At 41.1% G+C, this 14,673-nt stretch overlaps 1 protein-coding gene across 2 annotated transcripts; it reads left to right on the forward strand.

Annotated features, from left to right (window-relative positions):
• The first annotated feature begins 205 nt into the window (after positions 1-205).
• Positions 206-11,878, forward strand: LOC111141452 (oxidative stress responsive serine rich 1). 2 transcript variants are annotated; one of them, XM_022494019.1, is made up of 4 exons: positions 206-379; positions 4,273-4,389; positions 7,267-7,380; positions 10,645-11,878. In XM_022494019.1, exons 2-4 carry the CDS (start codon positions 4,313-4,315, stop codon positions 11,330-11,332), a joined length of 879 nt encoding a protein of 292 aa, XP_022349727.1. In that variant the 5' UTR covers positions 206-379; positions 4,273-4,312; the 3' UTR covers positions 11,333-11,878. The 2 variants fall into 2 exon arrangements, with proteins under 2 accessions (XP_022349727.1, XP_022349728.1); XM_022494020.1 differs by lacking the exon at positions 206-379 and having other exon boundaries at positions 4,105-4,389.
• Positions 11,879-14,673: the final 2,795 nt, after the last annotated feature.

The following is a 14,673-nucleotide window of genomic DNA, read 5'->3' on the forward strand; positions in this document are numbered from 1 at the left end:
CTGACACAGAGGAAGCGGGCACGCCCCAAACTCCGGTCCCCAGCGAACCCGCGGAGCACCGAGGATTAAGCGAGGAGAATAACAGGAAATGACGTACATGCACGTGCTTCCGAGAGGGGCGGGTACAGGGCATTTGAGAGGCAAGGCCGGTGCCCCGCGCCTGCGCAGCCACCGCCTGTCGCGCTGCCGAGTCACTGGGGTGGGAGGAGCATGAGCAAGGGGCGGAGCGCGTGGCTGAGTGACGCAGGCTCAGTGCGACTTGGGAGGCGCGGGCTGGCCCCTCCGCGGGTTTGGATCCGGGTCAGTCAGGCGCTGCGATCTGCGAGAGACGATCTGAACTGACGGGTCCGGATCCCCAGAGCGCCCCAGCTGCGAGGAGGTGAGTCCCTTGACATGACGGGGAGGGGCCGCGGCATCGCGTTTCGGCCTGCGGGCCCGGCCTGGCCTCGGGCGGCTTCCCCTGGGCCCGCCCGCCTCTCGTCGCGTCGTCCCCCCCGGCGTTGACTGCCTGGGCCGGGCCGGGCCGGGCCTGGGCCTCTCCGCGCCCCCTCGGCATCCGCGCCCCCTCGGCATCCGCGCCCCCTCGGCATCCGCGGCCTGGGTCGGCCCAAGCTCCGGTCTCTTTCCCCTTCCCGCGCCCCGGCGCTCCCCACCGCGTCCCGCCCCTCCGCCCGCTCCCGCCCTGCTGTAGCTTCCCCTTTTCGCCTTCCTTGGCCGCCCTTTGCCCCTTCCCGCCCTTTCCCGCTTGTTTCCGAGCCCCAGCCTCGTTGGCTGCCTCTTCGGCTCCGCTCCCGCCTTCTCCTGCATCCCTTGCGCCTCCGCGCGACTCCAGCCTCTCATTCTGGCCGGAGAGCATCCGGCAGAAGCACCTTTCCAGCTGGAGACCCTAGGCGGGCAGAGCGGAGGCCGTAATAAACAGCTCTCCACTCCCCGAGTAACACTCCCCCCCCCCCCCAATCTCTGACCCTTTGCCTTCTCGTTTAATTGCGACCGGTCCAGACTCTGGCGAGGGGACAGCATTAACACCGTGCGTTACCTCCATCCACATCGAGAGCGTAGGGGGTGAGAGAGTGTGTAGGGATGGGAATGTGTTTTGGTCTGGGGGGCCGAAAGTTGCAACCTAGACTTGATTGTGTCTTCGGGGGTTGCAGGACAGGGTTTTCTTGCCCGCACTCCGCGCTTCCTGGGAGGCTGGGAAAGTTTCTAAATCTTTAACATTGTGATGACACGCTTACGCGGGAATCCTTTATTGATCCATCTCAGGTCTTTTCAGGGTCCTGGAAATTTGGATCCAGGTTTGAGGTTAAGAGGTCATGGTTTTAAAACTACAAGATATAAATAAGATTGTGACACATGCTGTTCTTTGAAACTCAGAGAAAACCAGGAATTTGCCCTTTTGATGGAGGAACTTAGAAGAATTTTACTTGTCATTTTTGAAAGGTTGGGAAAATCCGAGGCAAAGTTAAATTGGCCCTTGTGATTTAACTTAAAACAATACAGAGTAACTTCTAATAAGCCTTCAAACTTTAATCTCTTTGGGAATTGTCCATTCAAGAAGTCATTGCAGTGAAAATGGCAAGAAATGTTTCTATAAATTTAATATTAATGAAAAAGGGCAAACCAGTTACATGTTTCCCAGAGTTAGTTGTACAGCTCTTGATTTGAGTGAATGGGAAGATAGGATACAGAGGATACAGAGGAACGTAATAAGCCCGTTGTAATTAATTACAAACATGCTCTGATTTAGCTCTTAAGGTCATGTCTAAGACTCACCTTTGCTCTGGGTTAATATAACAGAGGGAAAAGGTGCATAATCGGAATATTGGAAATCTGAAAATAGTTTAGACAGAACTTCATCCCTAAAGTTTTACAATATAGCGAGTTTTTATTTTGGTCTCTTTTGGTTTTCAAATAATAGATCTTTTGGTGTGTCAACAAGAATGTTAACTAAGTTTGTATAAACACGTAGAGGTCACCTGAAGTGCAATTAAGTTAGGACTGTATAATTAAAAATTACATATCTGGGTGCAAAAGCTTCTTAGCACAGTGTTAGGGCAGGAATGAGATTCCAGTTCTTACAGGAATACGGTTCACAGTGCTAGTATGTGTCAGGTTTATCCTTCTCTCCCTAACATCCAGTCTAGTGCTACAGCACATGGTAGGAATTCTGTAAATATTTGTGGATGGAATGAATTTCTGCCTGTAGGATTCAGCAGTGTCTGTTTAGATGTGATGTGTACTGATTTCCAGAGAGACCCAGAAAAGGGTTTGTGTGGGGTCTTCAGGAATGGGAAGACTATCTTCAGATGTCTTTAACTCTGTAAGAGCAAATAGTGTGAGCATTTGACTGGCTGGTCATAAAGTAATTGAGGAAAACTGTAAGCCAAACTTCAGTTTAGTTCTGCCAGCAGGAATAATTTGTTTATAATTTATAGTAGCACTCTTTTAGGTACTGTGGAGCTTCCAAAAATATTAGGATAGGATGTGTTATCTTTGCTTACCTCTTCCCCAGATATATAGGGTATTAGTGGGTATCTGGGAGAGGATCCCCCTCTAAATCCAAAAGCATTAGAAACCAGCAAAATATGGAATTAATAATGTTTCCTCAAGTCGAGGTGCTGGTTAAATTAACCAGCAAGATATATGTGGGGAGTGTGTTTAAATTTTTTGATTTAAGAAGTTGCAGTAAAAGCTAGCTGAATTCTTTGGAGACCGTTTTCAGTGTTTGCCAGAGAGATCTGCCTAAAATACCTTCTTCTACATGTAAGTAAATAAATAAATGAAATGAAATGATTAGTGTTAATTCCTTGCTGCTTTATTCTGCCACTGGTACACTATGATTACATTATATCAAACATATTATGACACCCTGACCTTTGGAATATTAGAGGTCTCACAATACCCTAAAACTCACCTCTGAGAAATGAGCAGATGAGGAATCAGAGAAGTTATAAGGGTTCACAGAGAGGCACTGCTCCTTCTGAGAGTGCCTGGGGGGGGCGGAAGGGAGGGAAGGGGGTTAGATGGGGTTATAGCAAGTTAGAAATAAGGAAAAGGTAAAGTTAATCCTTTGCTTCAAAATCTACCATCTTCTGGTTTTTGTTTTACTTTTTTTCTTTCTGAGGCCCTGTGATACATTCATGGATACTTAATATTTGTTCAGATTTGATGTTAACTAATTTATTACCTTAGTGAAAAAATCAGGAATCTAGATTTCAAAGGGTTTATTGACAGACTTCTCTGCTTCTCTGTTGTGTCTCTTATTGCTCTGATTGGCTCCGTTCCCCTTTTCTTTGTTTAAATATAAAAACCAAGGTGGAAGAATGGAGAAGTTCCATTAATCAAACTGGTTAATTAAGTGGGGTGTATTTAAAGGTGTATCTAGAGAAAAATATGTATATTTTTTTACTTTCCACCTTTTTCTTTTGGCAAAGTTTTATCTTTTCAAGTTGCATGCATAGTTCATTTATTTTCTATTTTTCTTGTATAATAATTAAAATAATTTGAAGCTAAAAAATGAAGGTATCAACCTTATTGGTAAGAGTGTGGAATAATCAGTAATCATTGAAACATATTTGTAATCCTGTTTTAACAATGGTAACATCTTGATATCTGAGTATGAATATTTATATGAATATGAATATTGATATGGGTCAGAACTGCTTTAGAGAAATGCTGTCATGTGTCATGAAGTTATACTTAACGGGCATTGTTAGGGCTGGACTACACAAATATTCAGTATCATTTTAAAAGATCAGAATGCTGTAGTTGGGCTTTTTCCTTTTATTTTTGGTGCAAAGTTCATTTTGTCTGTAGGTTTCTGGACCTCTACAACTGGACAGATTTTTACCCCTTGTTAAAAACTATACTTAAACATAAATTTCAGGTGATCTAGTTTTCAGAGCTGTGTAATAGGATATTGGCATCAAGTATTCGGACAGTTTAAATTCTACCATAATAATTGAGTAGGATACAGAATTGTTGAATCACTATGTTGTACATCTGAAACTAATATAATATGTCAACTGTACTTCAGTAAAAAAATATATTCCAATAAATACATGTTTCTGTATCATTTTATTTGTTTTTTTCTTAAGAAATAAAACCTATAGTCCCCAAATGTCTATACTGAAAATTCCTTTTAGAAATAGCAATTTGCTTTTTTCTCCCTAACAAGTAGTAATGGTATCAGGAATATAGATTTTTAACAAAAGGTATACTTTGAACCTACTGTTTTCACTTTGCTCATTTTATTTTTATTTTATTTTTTAGTATTAACGGCAACATCCATAGTAGTGTAAAAACTTTCACAATGAAATCTGAAGCCAAGGATGGAGAAGAGGAGAGTCTACAAACTGCTTTCAAGAAATTAAGAGTGGATGCATCAGGGTAATTAAATATGTAATATGTTATTTGGGAATTGTTTACTAGATTTAAATAGCCTTTTCCACTGAAGAAGTTCTCATGCTCTCCTAAAATTTCTCATTATTCATAAAAAATGAAAATGTTAATAGTGTGACATTCTACAGAATTTTGCACAGCATTATTTTACTTACAAAAGAAACTCTTAATGTTCACTTTTGAAAAGTGGCAGCTCATTTGTACTCCCATGTTGGGTGTTTTGGTTTCCCTTAGTTTTGAGGAGGGTTCCCCACCTCACTCTTGAATCAGAATTATCAAGCAGTATCCCATCAGGAATTTCCTCATACATCTCTAGGGAATCACAGTGTTTTTCCCTAAAAGTGAATTGGCTCCATAGAAATCCACAGACATTCTTGATTTCATATGCTCTGATTGCTGAGTCTATCACTATGGAAACCTCTATTCATTAGGGTTCTGTCACTGCGATCAATAATCTTGGACCCTTTCGCCAAACTAATTAGAGCACCTGCAGACCAGCTGCTGTCTGAATGTTAATATTTCGCCCATTGCAAAATGTTCTGTGCAAGACTCTTTTCATCTCCATTCTTCACCCCAGGCCAGAAGAAATCTTGAATCTCTGATAGACACAGGAATATTTCTTTTCATGAATGGAAAATAAACCCTGGAAGCTCAGAGTGGAACACTTCACACCAAGTAATAATCACTGAGGTTTATTACCCACTTCTATGCCCTAGACACTAGCTTAAATATCTATACATGTTATTTAATCCTCACTGCCAATTTAGAAGATAGATACAATAGTTATTCCAGTTTACAGATGAGCTGCAGATGAATTAGGTCACTGGCTAAAGGCCACATTGGTGAGAAGTGGTAGAGTCAGGATTTGAACCCAATTTGCCTCCAGAACCTGTGCTCTTAACCATTCCTTTTTATGATACCTTGAAGATACCAGGAAGAGTTGCACACAGTAGTTGGCACATAGTAAAAATTAGTTGCTGTTATAGCTGTTTGTTTTTTCTGGTTTTGTTTATTTATTTATTTATGGCCTACCAGGTGAGAAGATTTATACTAATGGGTTTGCACAAGAACTGTTAATGGTGCTCCCATTTGCTTCAAATAAGTATCTCTTTCCTCCCAGTGGCTTTTCTGATATGGTTATCTTGCCATTTAAATTGATTAGTAATTTTTAAGTCATTTTGGGAAATAAAAACAAAGCAGAGAAATAGATAGTTCCAGGTTATGGTCACATTCCGTTGTGATTTCTGGTATAGAAATAATTTTTTTAATGAGGAGAATGCTAGGAATGTGTATACACATACAAATTCCTTAGCATATATAAATACATATGAGTAACTCTTCGTACACGGTATTCTTTCCTGGTGTTTTAGGAAGTTGGAACATAAAATTAAACTATTTCAGTATCCCTAAAAATTTCCTGGAACATTAAAAACAAAAACAACAACAGCACCTTTGAAGATTTTATATCTTACCATATCACCTGTGGTCAGATACTGCAACCTTGTAGTATGTGATCTGCTTGGAGTAAAGTTATAGAAAGGGAAGGGGAGTAGAGAACATTTGAAAAAACCAAATAAGAGAAGAAGGGGTGAGTCATTACCATGACTAAGCAGAATAAGACTTGTGTAATGTATCATATGGTTCTAGTTGTTTCATATTGTTGCTGATTTATAAATGGGACATCTGAGGTACTGACTCATAAACTAACCAAGCCTTGCCAGGAATTTAATATGATCCTGTTCAACAGGTTTTGATTCCCAATGGTAATTTGTCTTATCAGGATAAATCTCTCTATATTTATGAGAAAACAACATAGTCCTTTTTATCTGATTATAAAATAATACAGTGCTTATTACAGAAAAAGTCACAAAACAAAAAGTAAAAATCTCAATTTACCGTAACTGCTCCTAACAATCTAGGCCATCTGTACTTAACACCATACATTTTTTTGACATAGTTGAGATCATAATACATGTATAGTTGTTTATCTAATGCTGTTTTCTCTTAATGTTATAAGCATTCTCTTGTGTCATTCAAGTTCTTTGTACACTTAATTTTTAATAAACTTCGAATATTCCATTGACTAGATGCATCATCATTTATATAATGTAGTATTTTCTATTTTCTACTGGGCATTTAGGTTATTCCTATTTTTATTTTAAATTAATTTCAGTGAGCATTCTTTTATTTAGTAGGTTAAAGTGTCTTTTCTAAAGGATTGTTACTAATACCACAGCATGTATAGTAGGAGCCTAGTGTGTGTTTGTGTGTATATCGAAAAGATCTGCAAGGATTTATACCAGAATGTTAATGTTGTAAATCTCTGGGTCGTGAGATTATAGACACTCTTTTTTTTCTCTCAAATTTTTTCATCTTCTTTACTGGGAACCATTATTACGTCTGCAATTTTAAGTTGCAAAGATTTAACTTGCAGTAATATTTCCAGTTTTTTAGTTGTCAAAAATATTCCTTTTTAAGTTAGAGGGAGTCTCCTGAAGTTTTTGCTCCTCAGCTTAGTTCTCATGACTCTGATTTGCCCACATAAAATAAGTGGTCACTGTCATTAGGGTTCTCTGTGGACATAAGGCCTTATCTGGCCCAGATAAACAGCCTAAAAGTCTATTTATATCCTGCTGCTGATCATACTTAAGAATTACTCTTTGGCTTATGACTCTGCAACTGTGGGCTTGTAGGGATCCCCTAAATTTGGTTTTGGAGGGAAATTTACTCTGAAAGGTAAGAAATTCTTTGAGAAACCCCAACGACAGAGAAAGGTATTAATGCAAGTTGTGTTTGAGTTGGTGAGAGCCGTAAATTCTCCTCCTTTCGGTTTTCTGTAAGCTGTAAACTTTGTTGTTTCTCCAGGTCCGTAGCATCTCTGTCTGTCGGAGAAGGCACAAGTGCCAGAGCGCCCGTCAGAGCGGCGGCGGACGACGCCAAACCGAAAACCTCCTGTGCACCTAAAGACGGTTGGCACGGGTAAGAGCTGCTCGCCGCGGGTGGCTTTTCTCCCAATACTTTAAACTACTGTAGGACTTCCCGGAGTATCCAGAAAAGAGTATGTTAGAAGCAGAGCTCCAAACCCAATGATTAGGGATGAGCCATTCTTCTCCATTGAGAATATGCTGAGACTTGCTGGGTGGTTAGGTTCGTAGTCAATTTTTATAAGTGTCCTGTGTGTGTTTGAGAAGAATGAGTCTTCTCTAGTCATTCTCGGGTTTCTTTTATGTCCATTAAATCAAGCTTTTAAATGTATTATTTAAATATTTTTTCAATAATTTTTTCTAGTCTGTTAATAATTGGGAGATGTATGTTGAAATCTTCCATATGGGAGTGAATTTGTCTGTTTTCCTCTTAAACATTTTTATTTTATGTATTTTGAAGCCATTTTGTTGGGTTTATACAGTCTCGGTTCATCCCAGTTTAGAATGTTTTCTTCTGATGAATTGAGATTTTTAATGATGTAAGTGACATTCTTAATTCCTCGTAATGGGTACTGTCTTAAAGTCTATTTTTTTCAGAATTAGTATATTAGTCCAGTTGTCTTTTTGTTGACATTTGCCTATTATATCATCTTTTATCTTCTATTTTCAACCATTGTGTGTTTAAAAAATTTTAGATGTGTCTCATAAATATATAGGGCCCATTTTGTTTTATTCATTTTGACAATCTAAGTTGAGTTCAGTGCATTTACATTGATTTTGATTATTGAGTGATACATGTAGACTTGTTTCTGCCACTCTACGCTATTTGTTCTACTTCTTTGTGTTTGTTTTTTGTTTTTTTACTCTTCCATCCTTCCCTCTTTGTTCTTCTCCCCTCCTTTTAAAAAGTTGTTTGAAATGGCTTTTTTGTTTTTTTTCCCCATCACTTTTCCTTCTCCTGGCTTGGAAATTATATGCTGTTTCTATTCTTTTAGTAGTTAGCCTTGGAATTCCACCGTACGTGCTTGTTAACAAAGACAAAAGTTATTCCAGTGACCCTTGAACAACACAGGGGTTAGGGGTGAAAAACAGTAGAAAATCCATGCGTGTAAGCGGGCCCACACAGTTTAAACCCTTCTCGTTCAAGTGTCAGCTGTATTTTAACCCTCCGTACAATCTTTTTACTCTGACCTCCTAACTTCCATGTGCAGTAGCCCAATATTTTACTTTTCTCGCTTCTTTTTAATCTCACAAATAGGTTTTATTTTATTATTTAAATAGTGTTTGTTTATCTCATTTAGTTTCTTTGCTCACCATTATTGCATCTCAGACCTTCCATATAGGAAGCCTTGCCTTTCTTTCTTCCTAAAGTACTTTCTTTAGAAATTCCTTTAACAAAGGTCTGTTGTTAATAAATAGGGTCTCTTGTAGAACTCCCCATACAGTGAATTTCAGTGGTGCCCCCTCCTTGTATAACATCACGTTCTCTTGGTAAATATACTTTCATTTATCTGAAAACGTCTTTGTTTCATCCTTGGTCTTGAAAGATACACCTGATTTGATATGTCTGAAGTCCTAGTTCTAGATTGAGTTATTTTCTCATATCCCTGGAAGATACTCATTGTCTTCTGGCTTCATTATTGATGTTGAAAAGCCTACCTTCAGTCTTACCATTCCTCATTTTGGGAATAATCTGTCTAGTCTCTGGCTGCTTTTAAGATGTTCCAGTTTTGCAGAATCTACAGTCTTGCTACAGTGGACTAGATGCAGACTGCTCTTTTATTTGTCCTGTTTCACGGTGCTGCCTATATCTGTAGATCTCTTTCATCAGTTCAGAAAATTTCTCAGTCCTTAGCTCTTCAGAAATCACTTGTCCTCCGTGCTCTATAGTTTTTCCTTGGGAAACGCCAGATTTCTTACTCTATCTTACATATTTTTTTAACTTCTTTTACATTTTTTCCAAGTCAGGGATAGAGGAGGAGGAGGTCAGGGGTAGGCAGACTTTTTTTGTAAAGGGCCAGATAGTAAATATTTTAGGGTTGGAGGCCAAGAGGTGAGATTCAAGGATGTTATGTAGGTATGGATATAAGCGAGAAAATTTCTGCCCTGCCCCATTTGCCTGATGCACACTGTCCTGGCTGGTGGACACACTTTGTGTTCAGTTGCTTAGTTTCAGAGTGAAATGATGAGCCAGGTGGGGTGGGAGGATGGATGACAATACTGGAGTCAGTTTTACCCTGTGCCCTGGTGGCACCCAGATTCCAGCATGCCCTTATTTCCTCCAGAGAGCCCCGCATAAGCCAGACTCTTGAACTGAGATTCCGCCTCTCAGGTACTGGCGGTTGCTGGCAGCAGAGCCCCAGCATGTAGATGGTACCAGCATGGGACCTTGGCCATGGTGTGATGCATCTGGTCAGGAAGGCAGGCACAGGGAGTAGAGAACCGGGTGAACGGGGATACCCTGCCTGGTCTCTGGCTCACAGTGCTAGTCCACAGGAGCAGTATCTGGGGGCTGTATGAAAACAGCCAGTTTTGACCCACAGACTACAATTGGCTGAACTCCGTTAGAAATAATTCAGATTTATCTTCCAGTTCAGTATTTCTTTCCTTAGCTCTATTCTGTTTGGCCCAGCCATTTAATTTAATTTCAAACTTTTTTTTTTTTTTAAGTTCTTTTTGGTTCTGTTTGCAGTTTTGAGTCACTTTCTCTCTTTTTTTTCCCCTTTGCTCAGCTCTTTTATTTATTTAAATATCTTATTAAAAGTTATGTAGAGCGTCTGGTAATTCCCAATATCTGAAAACTTGAGGGAGTCTAAATTTATTCGTCATCTGTTCCCAGTGGTAGAAATGAATCCTAAGTCTCTGCTCTGTGTGGTAACCATGACATCATGACACAGTGGCCGTCTGCGCCGTCAGCTGCACACAGTGGTATAGAAGCTTCTGTGTTCAGAGCACAGAGCACAACACTTGGCTTTACAGCATCAGGTGCTTGGGGCGGGGGCTTTTCCAGACGCAGTGGCTGATGGTTCCCAGGCCAAGGGTTGGGACCAGGAAGTGTTCTGCACCCAATGTTTGGCCCAAGAAATGCAATTAAAAACTACCCTTTACCTCTGCTATTTCTGTAGCTTGTTAATAAGGAGTTGTTGAAGTTTTTGAGATGCAGACTTAGGCAGCTTGAAAACAGAGATAGGCATATCACTTGGGGGGAAACTTAGGACCTCAGACTCAGGAGAGGAGGTAAATTTCCAGCTATCACAAAGAATCCTTTTAGGAGAGCTGCGTGTCCCAACATCTTTTTGTGCACTGTTTTTCCTCTTAGGTCTACAAGGAAGTCTTCACGAGGAGCAGTGAGAACCCAGCGTCGTCGACGTTCTAAGTCTCCTGTCCTTCATCCTCCAAAGTTTATACATTGCAGTACAATAGCTTCTTCTTCCAGCAGCCAGCTCAAGCACAAAAGCCAGACTGACTCCCCTGATAGCAGCAGTGGGCTGGGAATTTCCACCCCTAAAGAGTTCACTGCAGGAGAATGCTCTACTTCTCTCAATACTAATCTCACAGGGGCAGTCGTTGAGCCTTTGAGAACTTCGGTTCCCAGGCTCCCATCAGAGAGTAAGAAGGAAGACTCCTCTGATGCTACCCAAGTCTCCCAAGCAAGTCTCAAGGCCAATGATCTCTCTGACTTTCAATCCGTTTCCAGGCTAAACCAGGGCAAGCCATGTGCATGCATAGGCAAGGAGTGCCAGTGTAAGAGATGGCATGATATGGAAGTGTATTCCTTTTCAGGCCTGCAGAGTGTCCCTCCCTTGGCCCCAGAAAGAAGATCCATGCTTGAGGACTACTCTCAGTCGCTCCACACCAGAACTCTGTCTGGCTCTCCCCGCTCCTGTTCTGAGCAAGCTCGAGTCTATGTGGATGATGTGACCATTGAGGACCTGTCAGGCTACATGGAATATTACTTGTATATTCCCAAGAAAATGTCCCACATGGCAGAAATGATGTACACCTGATAGCAAGAAGCTAAGTCCTATGCTTTAAACCAATGAAGGGTTGTCAGATTTAGTTAATGGCAGACCTTGCAGCCACGTTATGTGAGAAGACGTCTCCTTCTGCTCACTGTGCTTGCAATAAAAACTTTTCTTGGCATCTTCATTCATCTTCGTTCTTTAAACTTACTCTCTGCATTCTTACATACGCACCAAGGTGAGCAGATCAAAGGAAAATCCCTCTTCTTTAGAAAAGTTTCTGGGAGATGAAGAAACCATAATTACTTGACTGGTAGCGATGGGTATATGGTAAAAGGCTACAAGTAAAGCATTGCATTTTTCAGATCTGTTTAAGATTTGTCAGCCCAGGAAAATGAAACGTTTTGTAATTGGACTGAACATTCGTCATGCTGTAGTTGCCAGCCCAGAATTTTAGAAGTTCTATGACTGATTTAAACTGTCTCTGATTTAACACAAGTTTATTGTGTCTTTCAGGGTTCCTTATGTCATTGTTAAGCCAGAGATCTAAGGTTTACATTATTATGAATAAACTAGCTGGCCTGCCCTGTATTGTTTGAGAGAATCATTAACCGTCACCAAATAAACCCCTGCCGGCACTTGGTACATGAAGGCATGTTATGTGAAGTTTTTCAGGTAAGAAGCAGCATGGAGCGGCTGCTTCAGTTGGAACGAGGGGGCATAGTATTTGAAACCAGCGTGCATCTTCTCCATCGATGGCATTTTACCATCTGTGACACGTTTCAGTCACTTGTAATGTAGATCTCATACCTCAGTTTCAAATGTTCTGGATGGATATTATCTCTTTCCACTGCCCTCCTACCCCAGCCAATCCAAAACAGAATTTGATACACGCGCTATCTTGTGTTTCTGGTTGGCCATCCAAAAATTCCCTCCAGAGTTCGGTAGAGAAAAAAAAAAAAACAAAAAACTTCTCAGTTTCAGCTAGAGGATGAATCCCTGTCTTTTTCAGATGGCTCCAATGTGAATTTTACGCATACCACATAACATATTTTAATTCAGACCATCATCCTAAGCATTCCCATCAAATTCATTGAAAACCTGTCCAGCCATTTTAACATCATGTTAACAGAGAGTTTGTTTAAGTTTTATTTAGGTTACAAAACAAGTTTTATTCTTTACTAAAACATCCCACTGAGTGGAGTTGGTTCATGACAGCGGGTGGGGTTTGGGCTTCACACATAACGTGATTTGCACTTGGGAGGGGTGGGAAGGGTATTCTGCGGAAAAGCCCTGAACATAGGCTGTGGGAGATCTGTGCTAGCTACTAGTTTGGTGTGGATTTAGTGACATCTGAAGGCTGTGGTTTGAGCAAGGGAGCACAGTGCCTTGCCATCACAGCCCTGGAAGCAGAGATTTCTTAATGCTAGCAGAAGGAATGTTACTGCATAGACCTAAGGCAACAGTTGTGAAACCTTTGGTCTCATGACTCATTTACAAATTAAGGATACCAAAGAGCTTTTGTTTTTGTGGGTCATACTTACAAATATTTACCATATTAGAAATTAAAATTTTAAAAATATGTATTACCTGATTTTAAAATAATGATTTTATTCATGTTAACATTTTTACTTGAATTAACAAAATATTTTAGTGAAAAGAGTGGCGTTGTTTTACAGTTTTGCAAATTTCTTTAATGTTTGCCTTAATAGAAGACAATTAGATCTCATATCTGCTTCTGCATTCAACCTCTTGTGAACATTGTGTCGCGTGACCTCTAGAAAATTCTGTACACTTGTGGGAGATGAGCATGAAAAGGGCAGTTAATGTTAATATCATGACACTAGTTTTGACCTCACAGATGCCCTGAAAGAGTAGATCCCCAGAGCACACTTTAAGAACCACTGATTAGACCATTAGAGTTTCTACTGTAAAGGCACCTACCACCCACGCCCTCATCTCCACAACCAGCGTCTTGCTTCACCTTTTGTACTAGCGAGAGTGGAGTAATTCGGGCTGAGTGTGGTACTTGAATAAAGATGGTTCCTCAGTCTTTTAAGTCTTTTTTAGCTTTTGAGTCCTGTAGTCTGGTTATTTACTTAATTCTATATGATAACAGAACAGTCATTAGAGAATGAAGGAAGATGCGCCTTCCTTTCAAACAGAAGCTGTCATGAGCAGGGGTGTCAGGACAAAGTTCCAGTGGCTGAGTAACCGCTTGAAGAAATCCGAACTTGGGTGAAAGCTAGCATTCCACATCCATGAGAATAAGGGTTAAGTATCTACATTTCAGTCAGAATCTCAAAACATGAATCCTGAAGCTAAAACTACTCTGCTCAGACCCAGCTGGCCAACTTTAATATGAGTGTCCCTCACTGGAATGTGCGACTTTTCGTGAATGTGATTTTATTGAATCAGTCTTTCTTGAATGCACCCTGGGAGATGGATTCAGATTGTGGATTGAGAAATTTTACTCTGATGGAAAAGTCGCATCCTGACGTGCCTTTATGAACTATTCACAGAACCTGCATTCATCCATTTAGTCAGCAAATATTCCTGGAGTGCCTGCAACCATACGAGGTGCTGGGGATAAAACAGCAACAGAATGACATCCTTGTACTCGAGAGAGGATTCCAAGATTCTAAGGGCTGGGGCTGGGGACGGTGATTCCTTTCTTTGGGTGCTCAGAGAAGCTTCTGTGATGAGGTCAGTGACATTTGAGCTGAGACCCGAAGAAAGGGTACATATAGTAGATATTTGGGGGCAGAGCATTCTGGACAGATGAAACAGCAAAGAATGTCAGCGTGGCTTGAAGCAGGTGAGGTCACAGAAGTGTGGGGCAGGGGCAGATCATGGAGGGTCTTGCAGGCCATTTTAAAGGATGTAAGTCCTGAATGAGGTAAGGGGCCATTTGGGGGTTTTGGAGTAGAGGCGAGGCATTATCACACTGGCCTTTCCTGAGAACACTGGCTGTTCTATGTGAACTGGGGAGCGGGAGAAGAGGAGGCAAGGAGGCAGTTGGGAGGTCACGGCAATGGGTTTTGGTGGCTTGGACACTTGGCAGTGCAGAAGAAGAGATGTATTCTGGAACAATTTCAGAGGTACAGCCGAGGGGATTTGCTGATGGATTGGATACAGGGTATGAGAGAAAAACTGCAGTTAAGGACTCCAAAGGTTTTCAGAAGCTGGAAGTTGGCTGGAGGAGCAGATACGAGAGAAGTTGGGAGTCTGGTTTTGCTCTCACCGAGTGTAAGTTGCTTCTGAGACCTCCTGTGGTGATGTGGTAGACCTATCCTGAAGATCAGTAGGGAGGTTCAGGCTGGAGACATAAATACAGGAGCCAAGGGGATAGGGGTCTTACTTAAAGCTCAGACTGGAGATCACAT

The sequence above is a fragment of the Enhydra lutris genome, unplaced genomic scaffold, assembly GCF_002288905.1.
Source record: "Enhydra lutris kenyoni isolate GAN:26980312 unplaced genomic scaffold, ASM228890v2 scaffoldscaffold6, whole genome shotgun sequence".
NCBI classification, from domain to species: Eukaryota; Metazoa; Chordata; class Mammalia; order Carnivora; family Mustelidae; genus Enhydra; species Enhydra lutris.